We start from the raw sequence: 22,121 nt of genomic DNA, 5'->3' as shown, positions 1-22,121 counted from the left end.
GAACACAGTTTTTATTGTAAATGAAGCATCTTTCTTCAGGTCAAAAATAAAGTGACGGTAATTCTTGATAGGTGTGCTAATGACACAGCTGTTTTCCGGCTCATTATATTCACTAAATGGTAGTTCCCATTTTATAGAGGCAGCAATAACAGCATTTCACATTAGTCTTTTGAAATTAGTTGTTTGCCTCTTTTCCCCTCTAGATTGAATGTACACTCTGAAAGAGTTCATATTTTTGGAATCCAGAACTGCTAGTGCAGTTGGAGGAATGAAACCTTTTATATTTTTCGACACTTAATTATATGATATGTGAATTGAAATGTAGATCTCTCTGCCAGTATGCATGATCCTCAGATCCCAAAGGAGGGGGAAAAAAGCAAAACGTCATAGTACTGTGTGGTGCAATTATATCTGGAATTTGAGGCTCCTTACCTTGAGTGCAGTGCGCTGATGAAGCATTTTTTAGTACACTGTTCTTTTCTGCATCATAACCATCACCAAGTGGTTTCTGAACAAGAGTGGATGCAAGAAGAAACAAGAAAAAAGGTAAGGACCTAAAAAGAAAACAGGGTCAACATACACACATTGATTTTTCTCTTTTTCCTCAGATCTTTCTATTCTAGGGCCTAAGCACATTTGTGGCATAGCAATGCTTCTTAAACATTCATTATTCACATATGTAAATGGATTAAAAACCATAAATATTTATGTTATTATGTGTTATGCATGAATAATTATGAGTTTTTAAGTTTCAAAAATTAGTATTCTTTATGTCAAGACTTAATAAATACTAATTAACAAGAAAGTGATCCACATCTGACATATCACTTAACCTTTTGGTGTCCATATTTTTCAATCTAAATTAATCTGAAAACAAAGGTTTGTTTTTTTTTTAACATTTGGAGACTATAGAAGTTATTGTGTATATTTAGCATAAGTAGTAAACAAAATATTCAGCAAATGCCATATCTCCCTTCGTTTGAAACACATATATTTATTAAAATAATTTATATTTCATTCTTCCTCAAAAATAGTCAGACATTAAGGAATATTCCAGAATTGTGAATTTTGAAATGATTTGGAAGAGTCCCCGTTAATATGTTACTTCTTTCCCCTATTATCGTGAATCTGTGTTTTGAACATTTTTCAAAAATGTAGACACTATCCAAAGTGATTTGACCCATAGAGGTGGAAGAATTTTCCTTTTGTCCTTGTAGGTTCTTTGGCTGGTCTAATAATTAAATTGACATAAGACAGATTCTAATGACTTTACATCAACAACCAGGGATGTACTGTATGGTGACTAACATAATATAATAAAAAAATATTATTATAAAAAAAAGATTAACAGAAGAAAAGTAAATTTAATTCTATTTGTATGGAGCCTAATAAAAACAGAAGACCCAAAGGTAAGCCAGGCAATTAAGGCTTATATGCTATCACCAGCTAAGGAATAGGATAGGAACCTGGGGCTTCAGAGGGGAAGAGGGTAATTCACAGGACATAAGAAAAGCTCCTAGAAACAAACTGAGGGTTTCAGAGGGGAGGGTGTGGGGGATAGGTTAGCCCAGTAGTGAGTATTAAGGAGGGCATATATTGCAAGGAGCACTGGGTGTTAAACGCAAACAATGAATCATGGAACACTACATCAAAAACTAATGAAGTACTGTATGGTGACTAACATAACATAATAACAAAAAGAAAAAAAAGAAAAAAAGAAAAGAAAAGCAGATGTTTGGTAATTAGATGTTTGCCTTGCCATACATACTGGTTGTTCCGATAAAAAGTTATCTCTGGTAATAGCTCTCTTTCTGCACCAGGCCCCCTATCTGAATTTTTTTAGGTAGTTAAGGGAGAAGTAAAATTTCTTCTTGAAACTGCTGGGTCTTGATTGCCTTCAGCTCAAAATAGCCACATGCCAAAGTGGCACATTTTGGGATGGCATATTCTGCTCCCCTTCAGACCTACTGAGATGTACTGCAGCATTATTTCTCCCAGAATTACATTGGGTTAATCTTTGAAAATTGTGATGAACCCTGAAAATTGTGCCTGCAAAATCATTGCAGAAATTCATGACTGTCTTAGTGAAAAAGTCTATTTTAGTGGTTGCTTTGAACAGGCTTTCTCCTAAGGTTTATATACCAAAAGCCAGTGTGTGTCAGCTTTTGTGATAAGATAATGAAAGCTTCCCAGAATGGCATTGTCTTTGCCAGATACATCTAATAAGCATCCCTTAGAAATTTTTTTCCTCCAAGTTATAATTTTACTTTTTCTTTCCCAGCGTTGAAAAAGAAATATAGCTAATTAAATGTAAACGGCCTTGTTCTCTTTCTTTAAATGCTACAATACCCTTTATAATTCTTGGTACAGGCAGTAAATTTGAATACAATAGTGTGAAATCAAATTAGTGCATTTATAATATATTTGTGTGGTTTTATAAGGTGTGATTTTTTATTTTCAGTTCACATATGTTACTGTTGAATGGAGCATGAATTGCACTTAATTAATTGGCACGGACATAGTTTTGTTTCTTTTTTAAAGCATAAAGATGTTGGTTGTAGCATTACTTACAGTAACAAATTTAAATGGCTAAAATGGGGGTGTCTGGGTGGCTTAGTCAGTTAAGCCTCCGACTCTTGGTTTCTGCTCAGATCATAATCACATGGGTCATGTGATGGAGCCCAAGCTTAGCTCTGTGCTCAGTGGGGACTCTGCTTGAAGATTCTCTCCCACTGCCCCTACCCCCATCTCTCAAATCAATCAATAACTCTTACAAAAATACAACAAAAATAAATGGCTCAAATGGAGGCTTAATAATCTTACATTTGCTAGCCAAAATACTATTTAACCATTGCAAATACTTAGAGATAATATAATAGTATTTTATCATAAGGGAATTGCATATGTATTTTCAGGTTTTTTAAACTGAGTTTGTATTTTAAACTTTTTATTATAAAAAAATTGAAAATACAGAACAGTTGGAAGAATGAATAATGTACCCTTAATATCGAGATTTAACAATTTTAAGTGCTTGCCTGTATTCTCTATGTCTGTGTGTGTGAGAGAGAGAGAGACAGAGAGAGAGAGAGAGAGAAAGAGAGAGAGAGACGGACCAATGCAACATGCATGCCCAAGTTTTTGGTGAAACATTCGAAAGAAAGTTGTTGATAGCAGGAAACTTCATATCTAAATACAGGATCCAAGGACTACCTGTGCATTGAATTTGGTTGTTATGTCTACTTAGATCTTTTAACTGACAGTTCTTCCTAGCTTTTCCCCATGACATTTTGTTGTTGTTGTTTTCTTGTTGAGACCAGGCCAGTTGTCTTATAAATGATTGCACATGCTGGAATGTGTTTGATTGTTTCTTTTAAGTGTCATTTAACTTACTCCTTTCTTCCTATAAACTGGAAGAAGTTAGGTGTAAAGGCTCAATTAGATTCTAGTTTAAACATGTTGGGCTTCTACCTGTTTGTACTTCATGAATGATTCTGTGACCTTTAATGCTTAGCTATTCTATTTTGCATTGCGTATAATATCAAAGTTCCATTATGTCTGATACACTTGATCGCTTGTTTAAGGTGGCAACTACTGTATCTCTGTGTTGTAAAGGTACACTTTCCCAGTTAAATTTAGCATAAATACATACATGTACACATGAGTGCATGTGAAATTTTAATAGTGTTAGTGGGTTGTATCAATCTGAGTTTCCTAGTTTTGATATTGTACTGTAATTATGTTAAGAGTTGGGAAGGTTAGGGAAGAGTATAAGGAATCTGTTCTTTCTTAAAGGTGTAATGTGAATCCATAGTTATTTCAATAAAGTTTTTTTTTAAACAGCAGCTAATTTATGGGCTGATTTTTAGTATTGTATATTGCTAACAATGAATAAATTAACCTAATAATTGGCATTTATCTTTATCAATTTTTATGCCAATAGGTTCAGTAATTATGTACGAGCTTGGTCAAGCATATGGCATTATTAAACATTGCTTAAATATTAAATTTTGTAAGAAATTCTCATCATTTATTTTTACTCTGTGGTTTTGAAGTCTATCTAAGGCAATGAATCGGTTGAATGGGGAAAGTACTAGCTATTCAATAGTAGCTGTACCAAGGCAGACTTTTCCTTTCTGTAACTCCAGCATGGCCATCAATAGTCTTCTCCTCAAATTTCCCTTCATTCCACCTACCCCTTCAAACAAGCAGTGACCTGGGATGGTAAACATGTGGATGTCTGTCCAAGGCTCAGAACTCATTGCCATTTTCTTCTTCTTGCTCAGATGTACATAATGGTCTATGCACTGAGGCCTCCCAAACTCCAGTCCTGTGAGACTGCTTGATAAGTCTGGCTAGCAAGGGTAGGCCCAGGCTGGTGAGCACTCGGCTGGGTGTGTCAATCTCCTTCAGCTTTGAGAAGCAGTAGAAGGAAATACAGGCCTACCACAGAGCAAAAGGCCACCATTTTTTCCTCTGCCCTTTAAGCATTCATGCAAATTGCTTTTTCCCTTATTATTGCCACAACTTTGTCTTTCATTCACTATTACTACATGCCTGATTTTTTTTTCATAGGAACCACGTTAACTTTGAACATCAGATTTCCCCAACACTCTCTTGGCCACATCATACCTCCCCCAAAACAGTACATGATTGCTTGTAAACAAATCTGTATTTATAGACAAATGCTGTTCTGTATTTTTTCCCTGTAGCTAGTGAGTTTCCTTGATAAGACTGTCATTTTAATAAATAGTCTGATATTCACATTAAGCAGTTACCTAGGTTTGAATAATCTCAGGTGTATATTATTCATCCTAAAGTGGTATGATGAAAAAAATAGAGAAATTTGTTCATTAAGCATGTGTGGGTCTCCTACAATATGCCAGACTCAGTTCCCAAAGTTGATAATTCAGTGGTAAGGAAACATACTGTCCCTTCTTCTATGGGCATATAGCACAGTGGAGCAGGGGAAGATTGTGTCACTTTAAAAATGATAATATAGTAACAGATGGTGTAAGTGCTGTAAAGTGAAATTACAGACTACTGTGGAACAGTATAAACAGGGTCACCTAATTTCAGTCAGGGGGCAGGTAAGGCCTTTCTGTGGGAAGGAAATTTCAGCTGAGAATGCATAGGGGATTCACAGTTAATTGGATGAATGGTGCGAGGAAGGGAAAGAACAATCATAGTAGAGCAAACGGTGTAGGAGAAGTCTTAAGGAAGAAAAGACCTTTACTCTGTCAGCAACTGAAAGGATGCCGATGTAGGTAGAGCGTCATGAGCACAAAAGGGACCTGCAATGGCTGTGCAGGGGCTGGAGACAGGGACCGAGTTTGAACTCCATTTTAGATGCAGTAGGAGGCAAATCAGTAGCTTTGAGTTGGCATTCCAGTCATCTCTGTGAAAGGCAGCGGCAGCTCGGAGTAGGATGGTGACGGTGATGATGGCAAGGAACCAAGAGTTTTGAGATGCTATTTCAGAGGTGGGGAAGACTGGAGGAAGCCCACAGTGGCACGGCGGGCGAGGGCTGAGGGAGCAACTGATGCCTTCTGGAAATGTTCAGTTTAGACACGTGAGGCATTCACAGATTTACATCAAGTTTTTGGTTAAATAACGAATCTATACTTTAGAAGAGAAGTAAAAGTAGATCACGTCTGCTAATTAGCTTCTAAAAAGTCTGAAAATAGCCCCCTCTCCTGAGAGTAGATCAATAACTGATCTCCGTATTTACACAGCAGGAGGATACTTTTTCTCTAGAGTTGTCAGCAAACAATATGCCTGTATTAAGACAGAATTTAAAAGAGAATAAAAAAAAGCAAATCAAATTTCTCTTGTATGTTGCTGCCTTGTGGTATACACCCTGCAATACTCTGTGTATTTGTCATCTTTGTGAACAAAGTGAAGTGGTCTGCCTGGGTCCCACACTACATGGAAAGAAAAATTTGTGTAAACTTGTATCTAAAGTGAAATATTGGTGTTTAAGTAGGAATTCCTCTTTGGTAATTTTTAAGGACTATTTTTTTTTCATGAGTTGATTTTGCAAATGTGCTAGTTTTGATTATTTTTAGGGTATGCTTCCACCCCTTCCACCCCCTTTTATAAGGGCTGTAGCCAAAAAAAGGCCCGTGATAAGATAGAAACAACAGATTTAGAGCTCATGTTCTTTCTTTTTCTGTACACCTTTATGTATCATACCTTGCTAAATAATGGAATACATACTAAACATCTGCCTATTCAAGTGAAATTTTTGTATTCTTGTGACATCTGCATAGCTTTTGACTTCTAAAAGAATAACTTATCTTTACTTTGTCCTTTCCTCCTTAAATCTGTTTCCTTTCAAGAAATATTTAATAAGCTTCTACCATGTGCAAGACATTTTTCTGGAAATGGGGAACCACGAATGAACAAAGACAGATATCTTTGCCATTGTGGAGCTTATATTCTAATGGAGAGAGAATGAACAATAAATAAAACATGTACTGTGTTAAACAGTGATCAACACGGTGAAGGAAAATAAAGCAGGGGAGGAGGGAGAGTGAAAGCACATGTGGGTGGGTGGAGTGAGGGAATTCAATTTTAGATAGTGTGGTCAGAGGAGGTTTCACTTAGAAGGAAAATTTGCATAGAGACTTAAATAGCATTTTAAATATCCTCTCTCTACGAATCATTCACAAGCTCAATTTCTGAAATGGCAATCTATAGTGACTGTGATATGTTTACATCCTCTGTGACAGAGTGCTTGCTAAATTATTTGTACCATTGCTTTCTACCACTATGAGTTGTGGATAAGTTGAATAGAAGCAAAACCTGAATATCGGCAGTTTATATCGCTGTCTGCCAAGGCTGCTGTCAATGAGAAATCGTTCTGAATTCACCTATGACTCCATATTACCTTCTGATTTTGCAAATTGACTATGCCTATCTTGAGGCAAAATTTCCATTTCCTCCTGTATTAGTGGCAAGTTGAGGTTGTGTTCCTATCTTCACACAGCAGCATATGTCTGTCCCAAAGAGACACTGGCCTTGTCTCAGGATTGGGGTGATAGAACAATGTGAAGTGCTTCTCTGAGAAAAACTGGAATATACTTCAGGCTTTTTTTTTTTTTTTTTACCTGATTTTTTTCTGATCCTTCAGCTCAGAGAGCTTTCAGTTTCATTGTTCCATTAATATTCATGGTCAGTTATTTCTCTGTCAGAATCCAGTAGGTATTTAGCCATTCTTACTATTTTTGGATATACATTACAATAACTTAAAATGTTTTATGTGGAGGGGCGCCTGGGTGGCACACTGGTTAAGCATCTGATTCTTGGTTTCGGCTCAGGTTGTGAGATGAAGCCCTGCATTGGGCTCTGCACTCAGCACGGAGTCTGCTTGAGTTTCTGTCTCCCTCTCCCTCTGCCCCTCTCACTCATGCTCTTTCTCTCTCTCTAAAATAAATAAATCTTGAAAAAAAAATTTTATGTAGAGATTGGCATAGTTTTAACACCCAGTTAAAAGCTCTCGTAGTTAGACAAAAAACCCTGGCTTCCTTTTAAATTATCAGAATAGGTGCGACTAGGTGGTGCAGTTGGTTAAGCCCCTGACTCTCGGTTTTGGCTCGGGTCGTGATCTCGGGGTCCTGGGATGGAGTCCCCTGTCAGGCTCCACACTCAACAAACAGTCTGCTTGGGTTTCTCTCTCCCACTTCCTCTGACCCTCCCTGCCATGTTCTTTCTCTCTCTCCCTCTCTCAAATAAGTAATCTTTAAAAAATAAAAATAAATAATCAGAATATCATCTGCTCACATACTATTAGCAGTAAGCCCTGGATCTTCATGCCCATGTAATTTTCCTGGATCAGTCTTTTCATGGATAACTTTGTATCTCAAAATCAGTGTAATGTATCTACGATATGTGGATCAAGATATGTATTAATTCAGGCTACCTGGTGCCATAAAAATTATCAAGAAAGGGTTAATAACATAAGAAGATATTGGTAGGAAAAAGATGCATGGCTAGAGTCATAATATGGCTGAAATCTGAAGAGGGAGCAAAGAACAGCAGCTAAAACTGTACACAGGATTGTGAAGGAAAGTAAGATAACTAGTTTCAATATAATTTTAACAATAGTAACAACCAACTGTGTACCAGGACCTCAGAAAGTCCTTAAAACAGTAATTAGGGCTGCCTGGGTGGCTCAGTCCGTTAAGTATCTGACTCTTGATCTTAGCTCAGGTCTTGATCTCAGGGTTTTGAGGTCAAGCCCTGTACTGGGCTCCACACTGGGCATGGAGCCCACATAAAAACTAAACTAAACTAAACTAAACTAAAATAAAATAAAATAAAATAAGACAGGATTTATATTATGAGTCAGTTATTAGTTTGTAATACCTCAATGACTAGTATCTTAACCAGGATAACCATTATTAAGGGACAGAGCAAGAATAGGATACAAACTTAGAACTGTTAATTAAGCTACTTCTTTTTATAAATAACAAAGGTCGTAGAGACGACAGCTCCGGATAAGTAGAATGAAGTACAACTATCCAAAAATTCCTAAGAAAATTTTTATATTCGGATTGGTGTAGATGGGAAAAGTTTCATTTTTATCATATCACCTGAAATCTAAGAATCCCCGGTTGATTTTGTGCGTGTGTGTGTGTATGTGTGTATGTGTGTATGTGTGTATGAATGACTATATGAATAACTCATAAATCCTAGAAAATCTAGTCAGGCTAAACTATTGTTAGCCAAAAGATTAGGACAGCCCTATATTAAATCACTTATTAATATTTAAGTAGGGGAAATTGGAAGTATTTTCATGAAACACACTTACCTAAGTAGTACAAATATATGATTTCCAAGTGAGATATTGTATGTAAACTCAAAATTTTGAAATGAAGTGCAATAGTATATTTTAAAACAAACCTAGTTTTTCTAATATTAACACTTTGGATAGTCTTTATTCTGAAATTTTCCATAGAAAATAATTGAATGTCATCAGGTATAACATTTTCTTCGAAGGTTTTTTTTTTTTTTTTTTTTGGCCATTAGTAAGAATTTATGGTGAAACATATTCTGTGCAAGCTAATTAATTCAACAATGTTTATAAATATTTGCTATGGGGCAAGTCATTTATTTTCACTAGATGTAAGAGTAGACATTTTTTACATAAAATGACCAATGCTATGATTGAGTAAAGTCAGGATAATGTGAGAGCGTATAGAAGAGGCAGTTGACCCAGATTGGAATCACTGTGATGATTTTTTTTCAAGATAACTTTGTTCATTTAGGGTGACCATATAATTTACCATTCAAACCAAAACATATTTGAGGGTGAAAGAGGACACTAATTAAAAATACAGGGAATGTTGGGTATAATGTGGGCATAGCAGGAGGGATGGCCTCTTTATTCCATCCCTAGCATTTTAGGTATGGAGATCTTGTAAATGTCTGTAAATGTATACATGTCCATATGCTGCTCTCTTATTCAGGAAAACTGACTTAATCCACAAATCTGGCAGGGACTTGTCCGTGCTACTTCTGTTTTTTCCATCTAAAAAGCTCTGGAGATAATGTAAAATGCTGAAGTTAAATATTTTTACATTATCTTTTAATCAAATTGTATGGATCAGAGCTTAGGTGGTTAGCTACAAAAACAATTGTGATCACTGTAAGCAAATTGATTAGCTTGATTTCTTTGACAGTTTTGATGTGAGACAGTGAAAATGACAGTAGTTTAGTTTGAGAAGGGTCACAGATTGCACAGGGAAATGCCATGGAGGCCTGCATGTTTGTTGAGAGATGCTTTTGCTTGGTTTGCAGGACCAGTGGTTTTGGCGAGTGAGAAACAACAGGGTGATGGATGGATACCCCATGCAAATTACTTACTTCTGGCGGGGCTTGCCTCCTAGTATCGATGCAGTTTATGAAAACAGTGATGGGAATTTTGTCTTCTTTAAAGGTAAGGAATTTTCCCATGTCTTGTTCTGTTGTATTTTGGTCATTTTGTTCAGGGCCCTATATAGCACATATAGAAATGAATAAGTAAAACCTATTGAGTGAGGTTAGGTAGCTTATTCGTCTTATGAAATGAACTGTGTATGTTGACTAGCTATATAAATGAAAAGGAAAAAAAAGAAATATAAATGAAGTAAAATCAATGATAATGTTTAACTCTCAAATTTATGTTTTCTTACATGGCATTCTCATATATAAGTCAAATTTAGAAGGCGTTGTGTGATTTCTTAGAATTTTTTAGATTTGGTTTAAAATACCAAAATAAATGAAATGAATGAATGAATTGATAATAAAAAGCCATTTTTCCACTAACTAAAGGTCTTTGAGTTTTTTTCAGAGTATTTGGAGTTACTTGCTGTTTTTATAAAATGAAATCTATTTTACTTCTTATTTTCATGTACGGTATAAACTCTTAATTTTTACTTGATTTAGTAAGTTTGTTAGTTTCCTGAAAACTAAGAAATTACTCATAAAGGCAAGGAAAACTCATGAATAGGAAAAAAATTCACCCAATTAATTTCACCCAATAAAATTTATTGGTTTTTCTTTATCTAAATGACAAATTTTAATTGCACAAATACTAACTGCCTGGCATGTAAAAGTGAGATTACCTGGTAAAGTGAACTTATTTGGGGCATCTGGGTGGCTCAGTCAGTTAAGTGGCTGACTTCAACTCAGGTCATGATCCCAGGGTCCTGGGATTGAGCCCTGTGTTGGCCTCCATGCTCTCCCTATCCTTCTGCCCCTGCTTGGGGGCTTTCTCTCTCTCTAATAAGTGAACTTAATCAAGTGCCTGGTATTCCATTCTCAAAACTTACTTCAAAACAATAAGTCATAAATCTGTTGGGGGAAATGCAGGGAAAAGAAAGAGATTGAGTTGGGGAATTGATAGAATTGTGAGGAAAAGGTATAGGATAGAACTACCCTACAAACCAGCAACTGGTATTTACCCAAAGGATACAAAAATACTGATTCGAAGGGGCACATGCACCCTGATGTTTATAGCAGCATTATCAACAATAGACAAATATGGAAACTGCCCAAATGTCCATCGACTGATGGATGGATAAAGAAGATGGAAGAAGATGGTGTGTGTGTGTGTGTGTGTGTGTGTGTGTGTGTGTGTGTGATGGAATATTACTCTGCCATCAAAAAGAATGAAATCTTGCCATTTACAATGATGTGGATGGAGTTACAGTGTATTATGCTAAGTGAAATAAGTCAGAGAAAAACAAATTTAAGACACAAAACAGATGAACGTCGGGGAAGGGGAAAAAAAAAAAAGAGAGAGAGGGAATACTGTTGTATTCCCCGTATCTTAAACCAGGGATTGACTCTTAACTATAGAGAACAAAATAAGGGTTAATGGAGGGAGGGAGGTGGGGGATGGGCTAAATGGGTGATGGGCATTAAGGAGGGCACTTTTGATGAGCACTGGGTGTTTTATATAAGTGATGAATCACTAAATTCTACTCCTGAAACCAATATTATACTGTATGGTAACTAACTAGGATTTAAATAAAAACTTGAAATAGACAAAAAAAGATGTTTGAGCTGAAACTGAGAAGAACTAGAGTGCAGAACATATCGATTGATTGACTGACTGATTGATTGATTGATTGAATGTATTAGCCAAGAGCCTAAAGGGCTGAAAAGAAGTTTAAACAGTCATGGAGGTAGAAGGAAAGAAAAGGGGATCTTAACACCTCAAAAAAGCAATTGTTCTCGGTTTCAAACTAGATGAATTTATAGTAATGATGAGGATAATGAAAACATAGACTATGAGAAACACCTGTAATATTTTAAGTGAGATACAATTTATCCATATAAAATGACATTGTATACCTAGGATTTATTTTATCTTTACAGATTGCTCCTGGAGGAAGGAGGGGGTATAGTACATTAGTTTTAAGCACATGAGGATTCTGCGATCATACTGCCAATTTTGAACACTTAATAGCTGTATGAACTGGGCAAGTCACTTAATTCTCTTTGTCTCAGTTTCTCCATCTGAAAATGGGGTTAGTATTACTCCCCATCTCAGGATTAGCTTGAGGACTAAATTAATTATTACATGTGAGGTGCTTGGCACATAAAAGTTTTCAATAAATCTCAGCTATTGCTATTACTAGTATGGTTACTGGTAATATTATTGCCCTCCTGCTATCTACAATAAGCATATAAATGAAGTGGACATGCATTGTACCTCTGTGGACAAAGAAAGGATACCATGTAAAGGTTCTGAATCTTAGGGGCATGATATTTGGAAGGAAATTACCCTCCCCTATGCTCTTTGTTGGTCCTATTAGCAGGAGCAACACAAACAAAGGAAGAATAAGCCCGAGGTAGCTTTCAGCTTGCCGGCCATCCCAGGAGGCACCGTCTCATCACAAGATCCTCACGAAACTGCCTAAGCAGAAGCTGCCATAGTCATAAATCAGTGTTCTGACAGCTCTTTACTGCCTTAGGGCCTTCTCACTTTTATTCATGTTGCTTCTCCTCACCCGTGCACTTGTGGGATGGGCAAGCTCCTTTTCATTTTTCGACACCCAACAGAAAAGGCACCTCCTTAGAATGTCCCTCTGTCCTTCCTCTTTAAAGTAGTACCTTCCAGCTTGCACATGGAAACCACAACTTCCAACACAGCACGTGGAAAAATCTGGAACTAACTACAGCATTCAAATGTAAATTTCATGAGAGATTTATCCATATTTTCTTGCACACTACTGTATTTTCAGTTCTTAGAACAGTGCCGGTGCATAGTAGGTACTTAACAAACATTTTAATAAAAACAATATGGGTGAATATGATTTGACTCAGTATGGTGTTTCTTATGTTATGATGCTAGTAATAGGAATAACTTTGTTTCTTGTCACATATTTATTCAACTTCTAGAATATTGTCTTGTCAGTGGTCTCTTCTGATATACTGCCAGTATCAGGAAATGCCTTACCTTAGAACTCTTGTCATTCCAAGGACCCTGTTGTGATGCTTCCTTCCTCCACTTTTCTCTTCACAGTTCTTTCAGGTAAACCTTTTCCAAACCCAGCCATGAATATGCAGCTCCCCTGTTCCAAATGTTGTTGCTTTTCCAGAGGGAGCCCGAAGTTCTGGGTAATCCAATAAGACCACCCCCTTCCCTAGTATCCTCCTTACCACTGGCAGGAGAGTTATGAGCTGCAGAATGCTGCACTTCAGTTAATACATCACTCCCTTCGCTCCCCTCGCCACAACGATCACAGTCAAAATGACCATCTCAGCTTGCCACCATCTATTTGTGATCTTTATCACCTCAAAAAATGCAGCCTTTCTGAGGAATCAAATCATTCCTCATCCTAAGACTATCCTCCTCATTTTGCTCTATGAGCCATAAGGCAGTCTAAACCTCATCTCTAGCAGTCCCATTTCCCCTCCCTGTTCTAATTCTCTACATACCATCTCAAAACTATATATTTCACTTATTTATTGCTTATCTGTATCCTTCTTAATAGAATATCAGCTCCATAAGGGCAAGGTCTTCTCTCCCCCATTCTTTTTCTTTTATACGGTTGTATTCCCCATATCTTAAACCAGGGATTGGCAGACTTTTTCAGTAATGAACAAATAGCAAATACTTTAAGCTTTGCAACCCATACCATCACTATTACATATCCTTTTTTTACCTTTTAAAAATGTAAAAACTCTCCTTATATCAAAGGCTGTACAAAAATAGGCATTGGTCATAGTTTGCTGCCCTCTGTTTTAAACAATACCTGGAATATGATAAACACTAAACTGAGATTTATTGAATGAATGAAGAATAAAGTTCCAGCCCTAATCTGCATCTGTATTCACAGTCCTATCAAAGTTAATCTCAGCCTGCCCTGGCCATACTGGATCATTGCTACTAACAGATTTAAACATTATTCATTAAAAAAAATCCTTTTTTACCTTCAATTTCTTTCTCTTTGTCATTCCCTTCTTTCCTTTCATGGTATTTATGTTTTTTATCTTCTTCTAATCTGTACTGTACAATACAATAGTACTTGTACTTAACTGGCTTTGCCTTTTATTCACCCTCTTTAACTAAAGTACATGTTGGGATATAAACTTATTTAATCATGCATTTCCTAAATGTACTCAGTATTAGCCTTATTTTCATCTTGCATAAGAATTTGAAGGTATGGATTTCAATATAAGTAAAAATGAGTGTTTAGCTATAAAGTCTAAATACTATCTTAGTAATATAAAAATAGGCATAATATTTTATATTCAAATGAATCTTTATAAATATCTTAAGAAAAATGGGAAGCCACAGATCCAATTAAAACTTCATTTTTTGGTATAATTTATATAATTTTTAAAACTTTGGGTTGAATTATATGTGTGCATATATGTCATATGCAGTGGGAGTTGTCAGTACATAAATTATGAAAACATGAAACGTCAGCAACTTGTCCTTATAAATGTGATCAGTTCTATATTCTTAACAGAATCTTACTGTTTTTCGGTATGTTGAAGTATAATATATCAAAATATATTGATGTGTCCAGCCAAGATGTAATTATAAGGATCAGATTTATCCTCCCACCTAAACCCACCAACAATTGGACAGAGTATAAAAAACAATGATTCTCATGACACTGGACAGCAAGAAACAAAGGGTAGTAAACCTAAGAGTCAGGAAACAAAAAGTAATGAGCCTGGAAATTGTCCCAGTTTCCTGTTTTGGGAAAGTTTCCAGGCTATGGAACAAAATAGGAGAATCCAGGTGGTGTTCAGAAGACTGTCTCAGCTGAGGGGAGCAGAGCTGAGAGTCAAGGGATAACAAGGTGGCTGCAGTGCACAGATCAAGGCAGTGCAGAGGAGAGAGCTGCACAGAGTGCAGACACAGAAATTAGCAGAGGAACCCCCTAAAGTATGGGAGAAAGAATTGGTTAGCATATGTATGTAGAGAAACTAATGATGTGTAGAGTAAGAATCATTTAATAGGATGAAATAGAACTGTTCCTGACACTCACATAGCACTAACAGTACTTATTGCCACGAGATACCTCTCCATGGCCATTGGATAGAACACTGAAAGGGTCTACCTCAGTAATGGGGAATGATGATCTTAGAGTGTTCCATTTCTACCTAAAAAATCTTCAAAGACCTGAAGCAATCAAATTGTTTCCAAGTAACAGTCCTAGGACAAAGCTCAAGAATATTTATAAGGATACAAGAATATTCACCCAATGAGGTAAAATCACAGCATCTGACCTCTTCCATAAGCTTGGGGACAAACAAGGATGTCACATATAAATTTTATTTATTATTGTACTGGAGATTTTATGTAGCATAATGAGGCAAGATATATAATAAATAAAACTATATTCACAGACAAATTTGACTGTCTGTGTTTAAAATTAGATGCAGTCAATGCATTATCTCTAATGGACAAATGAATTTAGCAAGGTTGCAGGATATAAGACCATTATACAAAAAGTAATTGTATTTCTCTGTATTTTCAAAAACTGTGAAGGGTCTGAGATTTTACCCTATTTGTAAACTAACATGTTAGCCTGCCTCACTTTCATGGGTGTTGGTAGAAACACAAGATTTCTAAGTCAGAGAAGAAAACAGAGACAAAGGCAGTAGCTAGAGTATAGCCATTTGTAGGACTGCCCCGAGTCCCAGATTCTCCAAGGGTGATGTGAAGAGGATCAGGTGAAACCTGTACATGTAATCAGTTGCATTGCAGGAGAGGAGCCACAGTATTTGAGAACAGAAATATTTCATAATGAGCAGTAAGCTTGTTTAAATTTTATCCCAAAGGGAGACATTTTCTTTATTATACTGGGCAATTAGCATATCTTTTTCCTTTGCTGTGGAGGACACACACTCTATAACCCAAGACCGTTGCTATACAAATATCTTTTGAAATATAGTCCAGAACAAAGGCAATCATTGCCTCTGTTCATCAGACATGCTGAAAATCAAGCGACTTATGGAGAATTGTCTCCCATCACATAGTAGCAAATAATAGTCAAGAATTAAATTTTTTTTTTAAAATTACAGTAGCATCAAAAAATATTAAATACTTAGGGATCAATCCAAAAGATACATGAGTGACCTCTACACTGAAAACACAAACTTTTGTTAAATGAGTAAAGACAAATAAATGAACAAATATGTCTTATTAATGAGTTGGAAAACTCAATATTATTACAACTCTCACCAAATTTATCTGTACATTAAGTGCAATAACAATCAAAATCCCCACAAGGCTTTTTGTAGTAATTGTCATGCTGATGCTAAAATTCATGTGCAAATGCAAAAGACCTAGTATAGACAAAACCATTTCTAAAACACTAATTGACTTCAAGTCTTCAGTATGGCATTGTCATAAAGATTAAAAAAAAAAAAATCAGTGTAACACAATAGAGAGTCCAGAAACAGACTAAAAAACAGATGGATAGGTAATTTTGACAAAGGTACAAAGGAAATTCAGTGAAGAAAAGATAATCTTTTCAACAAATGATGCTGAAACCATGGGATATCCGTATGCAAAAATATAAAATAAAGTAATCCAAACTTTGTACCATATACAGAAATTAACTCTAAATGGTCCTAACCTAAGTAGGGGTTATAACTATAAAACAACTAGAAAAAAAATAGGAGACAAATATATGTGACTTTGGTTTAGGGAAAATTTCTTATGTTTGATTTCAAAATCACAATCCATAAAAGAAACATTGATGAATTGGGCTTTATCAAAATTAAAAATTTCTGCTCTTCAAAGATACTTTTATTTTTTTTTTAAAGATTTTATTTGTTTATTTGAGAGAGATAGACAGACAGCGAGAGAGGGAACACAAGCAGGGGGAGTGGGAGAGGAAGAAGCAGGCTCCCAGCGGAAGAGCCTGATGTGGGGCTCCATCCCATAACGCTGGGATCACGCCCTGAGCTGAAGGCAGACGCTTAACGACTGTGCCACCCAGGCGCCCCCAAAGATACTTTTAATAAAAAGATATGCCATAGACTAGGTATATGCAAACCATATATATGATGAAGGGTTTGTATCCAGAAGAAATAAAGAACTCTCAAAACTGAAAACAAACAAACAAAAACCAAGCAACTCAATAAAAATGAGCAAAGGATTTAAACAGAAACTTTACCAGGGTTGATATATGGATGGCAAATAACCACACACAAAGACGCTTACCAATATTAATCATTAGGGAAATGTAAATTAAAACCACCATGAGAGGGGTACCTGGGCGGCTCAGTCAGTTAAGTGTACAACTCTTGGTTCTGGTTCAGGTCATGATCTCAGGGTCGTGAGATCGAGCCCCACATGGAGCTCTTTGCTCCATGTGGCTTCTGCTTGAGATTCTCTCCTTCTCCCTCCCCCACCCCGCTCCTGTGTGCACGCTTGCTCTCTCTCTCAAATAAATAAATAAAATCTTTAAACACACACACACACAATGCGATACTACTGCATACTTAATAGAATGGCTAAAATTAAAAGTATTGATCATGCCAAGTGTTGACAATTCCTTTAAAAGTTAAATGCATAGTTATTGTATGATCCAGCCATTGCCCTCTTAGGTATTTTCCCAAGACAAATAAGAACATATGTCCAAAGACATCTACACAAATATTTAAAACAGCTGTATTTGTAATCACCCCAAATCAGAAGTAATTCTAATATCCTCAGCTGGTGAATGGATAATCAAGCTGGTATATCCATATAATGAAATGCTACTTAGCAATAAAAAGGATGAATTACTAATTTACACTACAACATGGATGAAACTCAAAGTAATTATGCTCAGTAAAAGAATTCAGACAAAAAAGAGTACTCATATTAAACTCTAGAAAATGGAAACTGATGTACAGTGACAGAAAGTTGCCCGAGGGCAGGTGAGAATTGAGCAGGAGGAAATACAAAGGAGCATGAGAAAATTTTAGGGTGATCAGTGTGTTCGTTATTTTGATATATTGATATTTTGACAGATACATACATATGTGAAAACTTAACACATTATATACTGAAATAGGGGCTATTTATTGTCTGTTAATGGTACCACAATACAGTTTTACTAAAAAACAGCTTTACTAAGCACATCAGCTTATGTTGGTTATGTTGGAATAGTTTAAGTAACTATTTCATAAATTTAATATACTGGCGACTGTGGGTAGTAAAATTTTACTCCTGCATTATTCTACACCATGTTAATTATGAGCATCCAGATTAACAGTATGCTGGTTTCAGTCCCTTACTTGAGCTCAGGGATAATTAAGCAGAGTGTCCCAGTATAGCAGTGATGCCTCATTGCCAGCAACCTCTCTTCTTGGGTACATTTCTATTATCATTGAGAATCATAATGCAGAACTAACAAAATCTTAATATAGATTAATCCGTTTATTGAAGATATATTTAAAACATTATATAATTTCAGTTTACTCTTAGAATTTACTGCTTACAATGATTTTAATGTATTTTCTAATAAGTATTTATATTGGAATGACTGTGTAAAATATAGATTGATGCTCGCATTTGAAATAATTTCATCATTGTTATTTTGTATTGCTTATCTATGTTATTTTTACTCTCTATTCTAATTTCCCTACTTATTTTTCTCTATTTTTTAGTTATGTTGTACTATGTTATCACATATTTTTCCTTTAAGAGCCTTCAAATTTTTGTGTAATGAAGCAAGGTATAAGTAAATATTTAAAGAATTTTTTCATTCTGCCTCATATATGTATATGTGTGTATATTTGTTTTTAAGAAGCAAATATATAATATCTGCTTTTACTAATCAAGGTTCCCTCAGTGTAGCTGCTTATATTTGAATATGAGGCCTACGTACAAACCACACAGTTTCAGCTACTCAGCTATCTTAACATCATTCAGGTAAATCAAATATAACAGAGTAACATTTTGTAAGCACAATCAACCCAGATATTTATATTCTCAATTACTAGTCATGTTCAGGCTGAATGGTTATGAGATAATAATATCAAAAATCAATGTTGAAAATTGAGTTGATGCAATTCTCTCAAGAACTGAAAATAATTTTTAAAATGAAGCTTCCAGTGTTGTCAACATCAGTAACAGTCAAAATCAAGTAGTTGAAAGGTCTCAAAATTCATATTGTTGCTATCACTTAATAACTTTAAGCAGTACTTATCATCCTCCTTGACAGTTTCATTTCAAGAGGCAAAAATCATTTATAGAATCGGAAGCAAAATATCTAGGATGTTAAAGGGCGGGGTAATAAAGTTTAAGAATAAGAAGGCATACAAAAGATGTGTATCAAAAAAGAAGAGTTGTCTAAAATATGTGGCACTGGAGAGTGGCAAAGAAAATAACTGGTTAAAAATTATTTATGTAACTTACATTATTCCTTTATTTCAAATACTCCTATAAACCAGCAATTTCCTTTTGCTTCCAGCAAATCTTCACTCTTGAAAGGTTTAGGTGTGCTAATGAAGTTCATTTGAAGTAGAAATACACTGTTTCTTACATAGTGCAATGGATAACCTAAAAGATCTTTTACTATAAATAGATGAATGCAATGATTACTTATTTCCCTATAGGAGGTAATGGAAAATTTATGCGTAAAGAGCTACACTAGATTAAGGAATCTACATTCAGTGGCTTTGATACACAGAAAAATAGATTCATAACGTGAATTGTGCTATTTTCTTGAATTATAAATATTCAGAGTATTTTAATATTAGTGTTTATGTTATATATTGACATGAAGTAATCCTCTAAACCAAGGGCCAAGCATATAATATTTGAAAACCTTTCTTGATCATTTACCTCTACTTATTCATAATAATTCAAAAAGTCTATGTTATGTTTTTATTATGGCTGTTTTTATTCACAATTTAAAGTACAATATTTACCCATCAGTAAAATTTGTATCTAATTTTTTTCTCATTTTCCAAAATTTTTATCATATCCTTTTATTTACTATGTTAGGTTTGAGCTCCCTGGGAAGCAAACACTGAGGTAAAGTTACCAAGAGAGAAGTAAGCCTCTGAAAAGCAAAGAGGGAAAAGTTAAGACTGGCTTGGAAAGCCTTGGACTATGCTGTAGATGTGACAGGGTCTTGGCAAACCAAACAAGGAGCTCGAGAGCAAAGACTGCCTATTGGAGGACTCTCGCGTAGGGCAGAAATGGCCAGGATTTAGGATGTGCCATGCTCAGTCATTGGCTGGATGCTGCCCAAAGAGAATGGCTTTGGCCCATCCCAAGGCACTTAGCTGACTTTCTGGCCCAATTATCAGATCCAGAGGCATTTCGTTGATAAATAGGTCAATTCTTTCTTGAAGAGAAGTCTAATAAACTGCCAAGTCAATGGCTGCCACATTTGTGGAAATATTCAAAACTCTCTGCTTACTAGATGATGTTGAACCTGGCAAAATAAATGCTGGTTACAAAAAGTCGAACGACCTCCATAGTTGGGCATTTGTTCAAATTTCTTGAGTAACCAGCCTATAAACAATACAGAAATTAGAACTTAATTCAAATAATTGGCACTAACATAGATCAGTGTACTTAATCATTTATTATTGATATTGTTTATTTGAATTGGTATCAAGCAAATTTGAACAGCAGAATATTGCATTATATAAAAATAATAACTGCCATGTATTGGGTACCATGATCTGAGTATAGTATGGATATATTATACATTTGATCTCTCATTATTTCCAGGTCCCTGAATGAGAGGTGTTAGTATCTAATGTACAAGAAAAAAAAGACTCAGATTTAGTTCCTTGCCCAAGATCTCGCAGCTAACAACTGGCAGAGCTGTCACCCCTTAGTTCCATCTGCTTTCAAGGCCATTGAATGTTCCACTAAACCACAGAATCTAATACAGAAAATATTAATTCTTTATTACTTTTTTTAAATCCCTGAAGCGTTCTTTAAGAATATGTCAATGTTGAACAATAATTAGCCCAATAAACAATATTATTGAGTAATCTAACTGCAGCCTTCTTTTATATGAAGAAAATCCAGCCTTTAAGGAACTAATGTTCTATTCTTTAATGTAAAAGGACACATAGCAAATACGTTGTGGATCATATGGTTTTCAATCATAATTACCAAACTCTGTCATTGTAGGGTGAAAGCAGATTAGACTATATGTAATGAACAGGTGTGACTGTGTTCTGATAACATTTTATTTACAAAACCAGGCAACAGCTGGTGGCCCTAGTTTACTAGCCAGTGTTGTAATAGAAGATACAAAATATAAATGTGTAAGTAGAGTTTTGTGGCCTCCACAAGACAATAATATAGTTGCTTTTTTTTAGTTAATAAATTATAAAGCATTTCTGATTACCGAGGATACAATGAACAAGGCATGAGCAGAATACAGTGGATTAATTAATAAACACTTCCAATAATAAATATGGAGTGATTACTTGATAAAGCAGGAAGGAAGCAGAAAATCATCAGCAATTCTGAAAGCCAGACAGAGTGTAAATGTGTTCTATTGAGAGAGTCAATTTGGAATAGCAAGTTGAGCACTGAATTAAAATACCTGGACTGCAGTACAAATATATTAGCAATTGGTTGTGTGCTTTTAAGCACATCACTTAACTTCTTTGGCCTGTAAAATAAATGTGTTAGGCTGGATTCTCAACCATTTTTCTGATCTAGTACATCTGAACAGTACAGTACACTCCCATTAGTAACAACGGGCCAGTCCAAGGACGTTAGAAAAGCATGTATGAATCTTAGCTTGATAAAAATTTTTAAAAATTTCAAGGGATTATTTGCTTAGTGCCTGTTTCCTCTGCTGCTCCATCAGCTTTATAAGAGCAAGAATCTGTGTGTTTCTTTCATTGGTATCTACAGCTCCTAGCTCAGTGACTGGCTATTAAGAGGCTCTTAATAAATGGATGGATGGATGGATGGATGAATCTCATTGGTGAATTACTGGAATAGATGGTCTGTAAAGTTGTCTCCCAACTATAAACATTCTTTGAGGTTATTCTTTTTATTTATAAAGCTTCTCTGTCTTTAACTCAGATTTGTTGATATTTTCTTCTGCATTCTGCCAAGTACAATGTTAGTAAGGACCAGTTCTTTCCACTTGCTCCAGAATATGTGAACCTCATAGGAAATCCAGTAA

At 35.6% G+C, this 22,121-nt stretch overlaps 1 protein-coding gene across 1 annotated transcript in view; it reads left to right on the top strand.

Moving 5' to 3' along the window:
• Positions 1–22,121, top strand: part of MMP16 (matrix metallopeptidase 16) — a 281,580-nt gene that overhangs the window by 236,760 nt on the left and 22,699 nt on the right. The window contains exon 7 of the mRNA XM_040625800.1: positions 9,802–9,940. Within this exon, the coding sequence (XP_040481734.1) occupies positions 9,802–9,940 (139 nt within the window). The remainder of the gene's footprint in view (positions 1–9,801; positions 9,941–22,121) is intronic.

This window comes from Ursus maritimus, unplaced genomic scaffold, assembly GCF_017311325.1.
Source record: "Ursus maritimus isolate PB19 unplaced genomic scaffold, ASM1731132v1 scaffold_9, whole genome shotgun sequence".
In the NCBI taxonomy this organism is placed as follows: domain Eukaryota; kingdom Metazoa; phylum Chordata; class Mammalia; order Carnivora; family Ursidae; genus Ursus; species Ursus maritimus.
This window is presented reverse-complemented; position numbering and strand designations above follow the sequence as displayed.